Source organism: Xyrauchen texanus, chromosome 11 (assembly GCF_025860055.1).
Source record: "Xyrauchen texanus isolate HMW12.3.18 chromosome 11, RBS_HiC_50CHRs, whole genome shotgun sequence".
NCBI lineage: Eukaryota > Metazoa > Chordata > Actinopteri > Cypriniformes > Catostomidae > Xyrauchen > Xyrauchen texanus.
In genome coordinates, this window is record NC_068286.1 from 24155079 (window position 1) to 24167762 (window position 12684).

The window sequence follows — 12684 nt, forward strand, 5'->3', positions numbered from 1 at the left end:
ACTGCAGTGGATTTTGCACTAATTGTATTTGTCTGCCTGAGGTTCTTCATGTTCAGTTTGGTTCAGTGTCTCAAGTTGGCATGTTTTTGTCAGCCTTGTGCTTCCAAGCAACTCACTTTAAATTACTCCTTTCTATTGTTGGTATTGACTTAAATTCTGGCAGCCAATTTGAGTGTGTATTTTCTGCTATTATTCAGAAGCATGACTGTAAACATATAGATTTAATTTTTTTCCTGTTCCCGTTTATGTTTGTTTGTTTTTACTCAGAAATGTCACATTTTAATGCTTAAACCAAGTTTGAGAATACTGCATTTTTAATCCATATTTTAACTAAAGATCCCATTGAATAGAAATTGGAATTGTTTGGCTTTTTGTCCTTGTCCTTTTTGTCCGAACAGTGGGCAGCCCGCCTAATTCCTCTCCTGTCCAGGGAAGCTCAACTCATGGCACAACAACTGCCGGCGACAAACCTCCTGGCTTACTCTGACCTGAAGAGGGCCATTCTGCAACGGGGCGGCTGGAGCCCGGAAGAGCTGGCGATTCTCTTAGAGCATGAAGTTAGAGAAGTCCGATCGCCCGTTCGCGTTTGCTCAATGGCTCCGGGATGCCTGTCAGCTCACGGGGGACCGCGACGTCAAGGGAGTCATCGATCAGGTGGTGCTGGAGCAATTCGCGCAATGACTGCCCAGGAGAACGGCGGAGTGGGTCCAGTGCCACCGCCCGGCGTCACTGGAGGCAGCTTTCCAGCTTGCGGAGGACCACATGGCGGCGATACCGAGGGCGGATGAGCCCTCCCTCTCTCTCTCTCCCCTTCCCCTGTTTTTCCCCCTCCCCTGTTCCCTCTCGCTCTGCTCTCTTCCCAGGGCCTGTTCCTGCCCCACGCAGGCGTGGAGGATACACGAGACCAACTTCCCGGCCGTGGGAGAACCCGCCTACCCCTTCCCCCGTCCTTCTCCTCCTCAGGTGGGGGCGCCCGCCAGCACGGGTGCGGCCGTGGCGCCTTGGCCGGCCTGCTGGAGGTGCGGAGACCCGGACCACTTCCGGGATCAATGTCCGCTGATGGAGGTGGGGACGGTGGTGCGGGTCTCCGATGTCCCGCAGGCTGCCCCCGATCGGGCTGGAGCGTACCGTATTCCGGTAAGGATCCAGGGGGGTACATACCAAGCATTGTCGGATACCGGCTGTAACCAGACCACCATCCACCAACGCTTGGTTCAACCCGGGGCTTTGGGCTCAGCTAAACGGGTGAGGGTGAGGTGTGTGCATGGGGATGTTCACAAGTATCCCATGGTGACTTTGGCGATCAAATTCCGGGGAGGAAAACATAGTGTGGAGGCAGCGGTTAGTTCCCGCCTCGCCCATCCACTAATCTTGGGTATTAGAAATATATATCCGAATTTTAGAAATATATTAGGGGAAGTTTGTGCGGATGGGTCCTGCATGAAAGTGAAGAGATGTGTGATGTGCAATGCTTTGGCAGGGGAGGCGGAGCCGCGGCCATCCTCAGCTGCTCCGAGTGACGAGGGAAGGGGCGAGGTTGTCGCCCCTCCTCTCAGGGAATTCCCGGAGGGGGACTTCCCCTTGGAGCAGTCGCGGGATGAAACCCTTAAGCACGCTTTTGACCAAGTGAGAGTAATCGATAGTCAACAACTCCGGCCGGGCGTCACCATTTCATATCCATATTTTACGGTTATTAAAGATCGGTTATACAGAGTGACGCAGGACGCTCAAACAAAGGAGGTGACACAATTGTTGATTCCACGGAGCCGCCGGGAAATGGTTTTCCAGGCAGCTCACTATAATCCTATGAACGGTCACCTAGGGGAACGGAAAACACTTCTCCGTCTAATAGCCGTTTCTATTGGCTGGGCATTGGCGGCGACGTCCGCAGGTGGTGTGCGGCGTGCCGCGAGTGTCAGCTGGTAAACCCACCGGCCACCCAAAAAGCGCCTTTGCGCCCCCTTCCATTGATCGAGGTTCCCTTCGAGAGAATTGGAATGGACCTCATCGGGCCATTAGAACGGACGTCACGCGGACATCGCTTTGTGTTAGTCCTGGTGGATTACACAACGCGATATCCGGAAGCAGTGCCTCTGAGCAACATGTCAGCACGTAGTGTTGCCGGGGCACTCTTCAAGATAATCTCCCGAGTGGGGGTTCCGAAAGAAATCCTCACCGACCAAGGCACTACTTTTATTTCACAAACACTTCGCAAACTTTACGAACTATTGGGCATTAAGTCGATTCGCACTAGCATGTACCATCCTCAGACAGATGGACTGGTGGAACGATTTAATAAAACACTCAAAAATATGATTCGTAAATTGCGTACCGAAGACGCTAGGAATTGGGATAAGTGGCTGGACCCCCTGTTATTCGCAGTACGGGAGGTTCCGCAAGCCTCCACGGGGTTTTCCCCATTTGAGCTGCTGTACGGGCGACGCCCACGTGGTGTCCTCGATGTCATCCGTGAAGCTTGGGAGGAGGGACCTTCTAATAGTAAAAATGAAATTCAATACGTTCTTGATCTTCGAGCAAAACTCCACACACTGGGGCAATTAACACAGGAGAATTTGCTCCAGGCTCAAGAACGCCAATGCCGGCTGTATGACAGGGGTGCTCAGCTACGGGAATTTGCTTGTCTTACTCCCAACATCGAGCTCAAAAATACTCGCCAAGTGGCAAGGACCCTTTGAGGTCACACGACGAGTAGGGGATCTCGATTATGAGGTTAAACGTACCGATAGAGGGGGCGCACGTCAAATATATCACCTCAACCTCCTGAAATTGTGGAGAGAAGAGGCGGCCTCTGTGACGTTGGCAACGGTAGTTCCGGAGAGGGCGGAGCTCGGACCGCAGGTAAACAAAGCCTGCAATCCTAACACCCCGGTTCCTTGTGGAGACCACCTCTCACCGCGCCAACTCGCAGAGATTTCCGAACTACAAAAGGAGTTTGCAGACGTGTTTTCTCCTCTACCGGGCCGCACAAACATCATACAACACCACATCGAGACCGAGCCGGGCGTGGTGGTACGTTGCCGCCCTTATCGCTTGCCCGAACATAAAAAGAAAATAGTTCGGGAAGAATTGGACGCGATGCTTGAGATGGGAGTAATAGAAGAATCCCACAGCGATTGGTCCAGCCCGGTCGTCCTTGTTCCCAAGAGCGATGAGTCTGTACTTTTCTGTGTGGATTATAGAAAAGTCAACGCGGTGTCTAAATTTGACGCGTATCCAATGCCCCGTGTTGATGAACTGCTTGATCGGTTAGGTACTGCTCGGTTTTATTCGACCTTGGATCTAACGAAGAGTTATTGGCAGATCCCCTTGACACCAATATCCCGTGAAAAAACGGCCTTCACCACGCCGTTTGGATTACACCAATTCGTGACGCTTCCTTTCGGTTTGTTCGGGGCACCAGCCACGTTTCAGCGTCTCATGGATAGGATCCTCAAAACGCATACTGCTTATGCCGCTCCCTATCTAGACGATATCATCATATATAGCAATGATTGGCAGCGGCACATGCAACATCTGAGGGCCGTCCTGAGATCGCTGCGGCAGGCGGGGCTCATGGCAAACCCGAAAAAGTGCGCGGTTTGGCGTGTGGAGGTACGGTATCTGGGGTTCCACTTGGGTCATGGCCAGGTGCGTCCCCAAATTGACAAGACTGCGGTGATTGCGACTTGCCCTAGACCCAAGACCAAAAAGGGGGTGAGGCAGTTCCTGGGGCTGGCTGGCTAATACAGAAGATTTGTGCCTAATCATTCGGATGTCACCAGCCCGCTGACTGACCTCACTAAAAAGGGGGCTCCAGATCCGGTCCAATGGTCGGAGCAGTGCCAACAGGCGTTTACACAGATTAAAGCTGCACTTTGTGGGGGGCCGCTTTTGCATGCACCTGACTTCTCTCTCCCTTTTGTTTTGCAGACGGACGCTTCAGACAGAGGGCTGGGGGCCGTACTCGCGCAGGTGGTGGAGGGGGAGGAGCGCCCGGTGCTGTACATCAGCCGGAAGCTCTCCTTGAGGGAGACCAAGTACAGCACCGTAGAGAAGGAGTGTCTGGCCATCAAGTGGCGGTCCTAACACTCCGTTACTACCTGCTGGGGCGGGCCTTCACCCTCTGCTCGGACCATGCCCCACTCCAGTGGCTTCACCGCATGAAGGATACTAACACCCGGATCACCTGTTGGTATCTGGCCCTCCAGCCCTTTAAATTGAAGGTGGTCCACAGACCAGGGGTGCAGATGACTTCCTCTCCAGAAATGGGGAGTGGTAGGCAGGCCGGATGACGCCCCGGCCTGAGTCGGGCGGTGGGGGTATGTGGCAGCGGGGGCGTGGTCAAGCGCCCGTCCGGGAGAGAAAAGCGGTAAGGGCGCTTACACCTGAGCTAAATTATGTCTAACACCTGTCTCTAATTTCAGTGAGCACAGGGAGAGCGGCATAAAAGGCAGCCAGAGGGCCTCCATGGAGAGGGAGAGACTGACATGAGAGTTACTGTGTGTGTGTGTCATTAAGTTTGTGTTTAGAAGTGCTGAGCGCACATTGTTAAGGTTAATAAAGAACCTCACCTCTGAGCCACTACGTCAAGTGTCATCCTTGAAGGAGGTCTTTACATTTATATACACAGTTTTTGTATTTTTTTATTTTGTTGTTATTGTTAACGTCTTGTTTTGCCTAATCCAAAGTTCATTTTCTAATTAAAATTACCCAGTCATGATCAGAAATATTACTTTTTGATTGTTACCCTCACCATATATTGTGCACTAAGTGTTGAGGTCTACATGTGTAGCCCTGTTTATTAATGCTATTACAAATAATCCAAGGTGATGTTGTCTAATAAACCACATACAGTTGAAGTCAGAAGATTACAAACACTTACATTTAACTGATCACATTGTATAATCAGGACATTAATATCATGAAAAATTACTATTACAATTTGAAAAAAGAAAAGCAAACTTCTTAAACTACTTCAAAGTGTTCTCATCCAAAAATCCTCCATGTGCTGCAATGAGATCCATTTGCAGATCATTGGCATTCTAGCTGTCAGTTTGTCCAGATACTCCAGTTGCATCCTGTAGCACTTGCCATAATCTGGCTGTCTTGTCGGGCACCTCTCACACACCTTACAATCTAGCTGATCCCACAAAAGCTCAATGGGATTAAGATCCATAACACTCTTTCCCAATTATCTGTTGTCCAATCTCTGTGTTTATTTGCCCACTCTAACCTTTTCTTTTTGTTTTTTGTTTCAAAAGTGGCTTTTTCTTTGCAATTCTTACCATAAGGCCTGCACCCCTGAGTCTTCTCTTTACTGTTGTACATGAAACTGGTGTTGAGCAGGTAGAATTTAATGAAGCTGTCAGCTGAGGATATGTGAGGTGTCTATTTCTCAAACTAGAGACTCTTGTTTACATCTGACCTTCCACGTCTCTTTCTGTCCTTGTTAGCACCAGATGTCCTTTGTCTTCGAAGACTGTAGTGTGATTTTGTATAAAATCTTGTGTTTTTTTGGCAATTTCAAGCATTGTATAGCCTTCATTCCTCAAAACAATGATTGACTGACAAGTTTCTAGAGAAAGCTGTTTCTTTTTTCCATTTTTGACTTAATATTGACCTTAAAACATGCCAGTCTATTGCATACTGTGGCAACTCCAAAACAAACACAAAGTCAACGTTAAGCTTAATTTAACAAACCAACTGGCTTTTAACTGTGTTTGATATAATGGCAAGTGATTTTCTAGTACCAAATTAGCAATTTAGCTTGATTACTCAAGGATAAGATATTGTAGTGATGGCTGCTGGAAATGGGGCCTGTTAATAGCAAAATCTGTACATTATTCCAAACTTTTGGCCACCAGTGTAGGTTGAAGTCATAAGACACATTTTTTTAACCAACGTTTCAACCAATTTTTCAAACAATTGTTTACAGACTATAAACTGTATCGTATATAGTTTATACTATATCACAATTCCAGAAGTCAGAAGTTTACATGAACTAAGCTGTGCCTTTAAGCAGCTTGGAAAATTCCAGAAAATGATGTCAAGCCTACAGACAATTAGCCAATTAGCTTCTGATAGTAGGTATACTGAATTGGAGGTATACTGTACCTGTGGATGTATTTTAAGGCCTACCTTGAAACTCAGTGCCTCTTTGCTTGACATGGGAACACCAAAAGTCAAGACCTCCACAAAAATATGGACCTCCACAAGTCTGGATCATCCTTGGGAGAAATGTACAAATGCCTGAATGTACCATGTTCATCTGCACAAACATAGTATGCAAGTATAAATACCATGGGACCACACAGCCATCATACCACTCAGGTAACATAGTTTGGTGCAAAAAGTGCACATCAATCCCAGAACAACAGCAACGGACCTTGTGAAGATGCTGGAGGAAACAGGTAGACAAGTATCTATATCCACAGTAAAATGAGACGTATATCGGCATAACCTGAAATTCTGCTCAGCAAGGAAGAAGCCACTTCTCCAAAAAACACCATACAAAAACCAGACTACAGTTTGCAAGTGCACATGGGGACAAAGATCTTACTTTTTGGAGAAATGTCTTCTGGAATTCTGGCAGTTGCTGAATGGATATAACAATATTAATTCATACTGGAATCGGCCTCTACAGGAATGATTCATTGTAATTGTCTGGTTAATATGTAATGTATTTTCTGACTGATCTCATGGGAAAATCGGTGGCAGGAAGAAATGTTTTGTCTACTAAAATCGTTCAGTTCTTTCAGAATTCCTGAACTCCCTAGTGGCCAAAGCGGAAACTACCATAGTGCATGTACACACCTTCTCAACTGCATTTTTTTCGCATACTTCTTTGAATAGATATGTGACTTCAAGTCACAGCTCTTCCAATTTTCGTTAACATTTGAGTAGAATTACATTAATCATAATCCAAACCCTAAACCTAGCAAAAACTGCCAAAACACCCATTCTTTTGCTAACTTCTTTGCAAATCTGGCAAGCTAGAAATCATGAGAGATTATCAAAGGTAAAGTACATGCTCATGAACATTTGCTGCATAGTGGAACTTGGCACATTGGATGGCAAAAAAATTTGAAACTAACATGCCAATCGCATGATGATTATGTATTGTGTCTTAAAAACATTAATGTTGTAATTATGATAATTTAATTAAATACATTAATTTGGACCTACTGAAATGTGTGGTCAATAATTAGACACAAAAACATTTCAATTTTTTTAAATACAGAAATTGGGTCTAAATACATAGTTTTAGCCAGGCTAAGGTGTTTTGAGATTAACAGAACAAAGCACTGATTTAAACAGTTTTCAATAGGCCAATCAAATTCTTTTATAGATAAGTGAAACGTGGCCCTGCACATGGAGCCAGTTCAATGGCCAACTGACAAATCAGAAGTCCTGGGAAAAGGCAACAGGGCAAAGAGCTCTGTGCTGGGATTTTTGTTCGGTGTCTCTTCTTCCCTTTCTCCCTCCCCATTCTGAGCCCTCAATAGTCATGCTCAACTGCCCCAACAGAGACACTTTTTTGGCCTTTTTCATTCATTTGTGCCCCTCTTTGCCTCTTCCCAGTCATTTGCCCTCTTTCAGCACCCCCAATGTTTTCTCTCCCCTTGTCTTTTTCTCTCTCTTGGTTTCTCTCTCTCCTTTCCTCACCCCCTCAGTGGGACTGGGCTTCCTTTTTTGATAGCTGACCCCTCCTTGTGTTATTATTCAGGTCCACCATTGTATAACATGTTTCTTTTCTTCAGCGCCTACAAAAGGAGCATTTGATCAGAGGGTTATGGTGTGCGGGTTGCAGAAATGCAACTACACGTTGGTAACCTTTGTTTAGGACTGCAATGGTGGGTTGACCTCATCTCTTCTAAAGTGAAAAGCCCAAATTATTCAAAGGCCCAGTCTCACTTGCTGAGCACATTCAATCCAGAGCGGCCTGTCACAGATATTGGTTCACAGTTATCAGAGGCTCAGAGCTCTTTTTCTGGGATTTCGACTGCTGGGCCAATAAAATCACAACAGCTGTACGGTCCTGGAGGTATACTGATTGAATAGACTAGAGCATGCCCTTGAGTTTTTCTCATGCTGCTGTTGTTGTCAAGTGAATAACTCTGAAAGAAACTGGCTCCCAAATTGGCCAACTTGTGTTACTGGAGGCCTTCAACTTTAACCCACACATTTTGTCCTCATGTTCATGATGTGCTCACACACATACAGTGTGATCTATGAGAGAGCTTGAATTCAACCTGTCACCTAATGATCACTGACTTTTTCTAGAGGCAATTTAGAACAAATCAAATAGCCTAACTCATGGCGTTAAAAAGGCCAATCAATCATTGTCCAAATGTAAAGTTTCATAGTGTGCATTAGATTTAAAGCTAACGAGAAAATAAATAGCATGACCAAAAACCTTGTTAAATCAGTACATTTAAATGAATTTAATACACGCTCTAATATAAATATTTCCATTATTCTTTAAGAATCTTCCAATAAAAATATATAGTAATGTACAAACAATAAAGATGCTTTTTGATTACATAATTCAACATTATGGAATCTGTGTGTATCTGCATGTGTTTGCGATCATCAGTAGGTAGCTGCAACGTTGGTGAAATGTTCTGTTGTCATGTTTCATTCCCAGAGATATGTTGTTCATTATTACAAGGCCTACAGTGCACTCTGTTCAGTCAACAGTTCCGTATCCTCAGTCATTATACTGGCATTTTCCCAGAACACACTGTTCCTAGTACAGTCATTCACCTCAGAGTCTGCTCAGGTTCCTTGATATTTATAACAATCACGAGTCCACTTTTTCAAAAAGTTTGCCATAATGTCCAATAACTCTGGATGCACATAGATTAGATAAACTCAAATTAAGATAGCATTCCAGTATAAGATATGACAGGGGCGTTATGAAGGCCAATCAGTATAAGATATGACAGGGGCTCCAGCAGTGTTTGACTGCATGTCTAAGCACGTCACTCGCTTCCCTTTTCTCAATTCACGCTCATGCGCTGATGGTGCTTAGTCCTCTTGTTAAGGGGATACGGGATTAAATCGAAAGGCTTCTGTTCTGTGAACAGGTGTCCTCGAGGAAGACGTTTCATGAAGTGGGCCTCTCGCTGGTGCTGCTGGGTCTGCGTGGCTTTTGTGAGTCGGCCCTTGCGTGTAAAGGCAATGTACCAGCCTTTGTACTTAGTGTTCTGCAAAGCCGTGTAGTTATTTTCCAGAACAATTTCTGTAAATATGCAGTCCCTGCCATGGCCCTTCCTCTGGCAACAAAAAGAGACATGCAGTAGACGACTGAAATGACAAACTCAGAAATCTGCTGAGGTCAATGTGAGTTCACCTGTGATAGTGCCACTCAGGCTGATAATGTTTTGTTCTAATACAATTTATTTTTATGTTTCATTGATATCATCTTGCAAAATTATACATGAACACATTAGATATTTAATTAATCAACTTTGCAGAATAAAAAACATATCAGTTCTCTCACCCGCCCAATAAGCTTGCCTTTCTTGTTCATGCAAATGTAGTATCCTGTTTTTGCTCCTCTGATTCGAACCCGGCTTCCAAATGTGTCAGTTTCCACAAGTTTAGCTGTAAAAGTTAAACCATTACAATAGCTGTTATTTTATTTTTTTTTTTACATCACTTTCCAGTGATAAACTGCATAAGAAGGATACTTCTGAATGAATTAGGGAGTTTTGAGGTTATACAATGCTTTATAAAGCAGTGAGGTGGTGAGCAATTTCTTTTTTTATATAAGACCAGCTGGGTTTGAATACATCTATGCAAGATGGCACAGATGTCCAACAGTCTAGATGCTTACAGTATGTGTGTGTGTGTGTGTGTGTTTGTTAGGTCAGGATTACAAAGTAAGTGTAAGAGAAACAAAGAAGGGTATAAACTGATGACACTGACCTCACGTCTCCTCATAAAACTGACTCATACGTTGAATTGTAAAACTGTGAAAATTCCTTGCAAAATGACTCTCCAAAAGAGTGGGCAAAGTGGATGGACTGCACTACTGGAAAGATGGTTAGACACAAAAATACTTTGGTGAAAAGAATTAATTCCCAGCGGATGGGATTCTAACCACTGTTTTGTTTGGAGAGTCTCTCTTATAACAGGTGTCTGACTGTTTAGCTTTAAAAATTACATTGAGTTCAAATAAAAAAAAGAGATCAACATTATTGATTGACTATTTACAGCATTAATGCATAGTAAGAATCATATGTCAACCTTCCCTTTATCAGAGAAAAAAACATGCATGTAATTTTCAATTTTGGAGCAAATTTATTATTAAACCCAAGAAACTTTAAATCATCTTCTTCCACATAAAACATACTCAAGGAAACTTTGGAATAAACACATTTGTTTTGGAAGACATGAAGACAAAAATAATTATGTTAGAAAAGGTTAGAAAATTGCAAGTCATATTTCGATCCTACAACTCTTTATAATGTGGAGAGCTATTCATGAAATTTTAAGAGGTAAGTTGAGGACGTTTTCCAGAAACTTAGCTGGATTCTCTCGAGATTCCCAAACTCAACAATATAGAATACATTCTAAATATTTAGATTACTTTTTGGCAATTAAATTTCCTATATAATCTTTAAAGTAACCCAAAAGTAATACCCTCAGTTGACCTGTTCCAGTCTATTGTTCAATGCTTACAGTATGTGTCTATAAACTTTGTGACTTGCCATGAATATCTCCATCTTCGCCATTGGCATTGACTTGAACATGTTTACCACTGGTACGACTATAGAGCTGATAAGTCCTTGATAACCTTCGACTCATCCTGTCTGACAGAAGACTCTGCTCCGTTACATGGTGCTTAAATTTGGGCACAAAGATGGACTGCATCGACATCTATAAAATGTGACATATAATGAGAAAATGCTGATTCTTTGTACATAAATAGAAGAACCATATTCTGATTGTCTACTATGATATTCATATAAAGTTTATGGACTGCACTCAAGGACAATAAATGTGACTCATTGTTTTTCATCTCAGATCATGCTTTTTGAAGGATACAGTATGTGGTTTCTCTAATGATGTGTAGGACACAAGAAAGTTGGCACTATTAGCGCAAGTACGCAGTCCGCACACTAGATGGCATGTCAATAAGAGGTCATTTTTAACAAATCTGATCATCTCTCTGGGCCCTTTCCCATAACGATCCTCTTTTGCGAGTAAGCCATGCTCTTTGCCCACATGTTAGAGCCATTAGCCTACCTTTAAAGCTAGGGGTTTACGTCTTTTCAAGATGTTTGACAATTTGCCAATGACTCTATTAATATTGAGTTGTTTGCATGGTTATAACACATTTACCGCAGGCATATAACATCACAGGATTCATATGTGTAAAGATGTTATTGGTTTCAATATGTCCTGCTGATGCTTGACTGGAAAATATTCGTATGATGTTCCCAAAGACACAATTCACACTTAAAAGAAAAAAGATGCAGAGAACTTACCTGAGTGTAAAAACATAGAGTCAAACATTGAAGGAACCTGAAATACAAAATACTTAGTAAGTTCTGGAATTGTTTTCCTGAAATAGCCCCTAAGATATATAAATATAACATATTTACATACAAGTAACCCAATCTAGATGATCTCAGCCTCATTGTGTAGTTTCCAAACCCTCTGTGATTATTATCCAAGACAAGTTCTTCATTAATTCAGCTGCGCGCGCATTTTATTATGAGAAGACAAATTCTTATATGAGTGCAAATAAACTGAGCGACGGGACAAAATATATGCCACTGATCGACGGAATAGGTGCTTTTACTCATCCACTGTTTCCATCGGACATCAGGTCACGCAAGATAAATCCGTCAAGTCACCATGATTCTTGGGACTTCAAGCACCTTACAAGCGACTGTTCGCACAAAATGCATAATTCATATTCGATTACAGCGGTGATACGAAAAATAAAACATTCTTCACAGAAAAACAGCTCCGAGTTCCGCGGAGCTTATGCATGATGTTTCCTCAAGGTATCCAGTACTGATGTACTACGCTTCATTAAACGAATGCCATTGCAAAAGTCAAAACATATTCAGGGTGATCAAGTATGATGTTTCCCTGACGAGAGTCCGAGACGCATAAGCCTTACTGTCTCTCTCCACTTTCAATCTCCTTATGTCCAAGTCATCTCTTCACGTGTAACGGTATCCCACCCTTCAAAATGTAAACTCCTTCAGTGGAGGAAAATATGGGATGAATATAGTATCAAAATAAAAAAAAATGTGTAAACATCCATCAATTCGATAAATTTCACACATGCATCTTACTTTCCACTCACAAACGCCTTTCAACTTGTGTATGTGAAATTCCAAATTAAATGAATGTGACGCGATTTGTACAAATAAAGACATGTTTGTGAATACAAATGTCCCCTTTTGTATAAATGCAACACAATTTGCATGTCTAACCTAATGAAGATTTTCCAAATTAAACACAAAATGGCCTTGTGCAGCATTGAACGTGCATTTGTGTATCAAGTGACTCGTGCAATGCACAAGTCAACATGCATTCATTGAAATGTTTTTGTGTCTATTCTGTGTTAATTCTATTGTTTAGCTATTTTTAACACACACACACACACACACACACACACACACACACACACACACACACACACACAAACAACTACCA

The 12684-nt window shown here is 43.2% G+C and overlaps 1 protein-coding gene across 1 annotated transcript; it reads right to left on the reverse strand.

The window, feature by feature from the left end:
* Positions 1-8438: 8438 nt before the first annotated feature.
* Positions 8439-12165, reverse strand: LOC127651243 (fibroblast growth factor 8b-like). The gene is made up of 4 exons (XM_052136990.1): positions 11620-12165; positions 11499-11535; positions 9506-9609; positions 8439-9278 (listed from the first exon to the last, which is right to left on the reverse strand). Exons 2-4 carry the CDS (start codon positions 11524-11526, stop codon positions 9003-9005), a joined length of 408 nt encoding a protein of 135 aa, XP_051992950.1. The 5' UTR covers positions 11527-11535; positions 11620-12165; the 3' UTR covers positions 8439-9002.
* Positions 12166-12684: the final 519 nt, after the last annotated feature.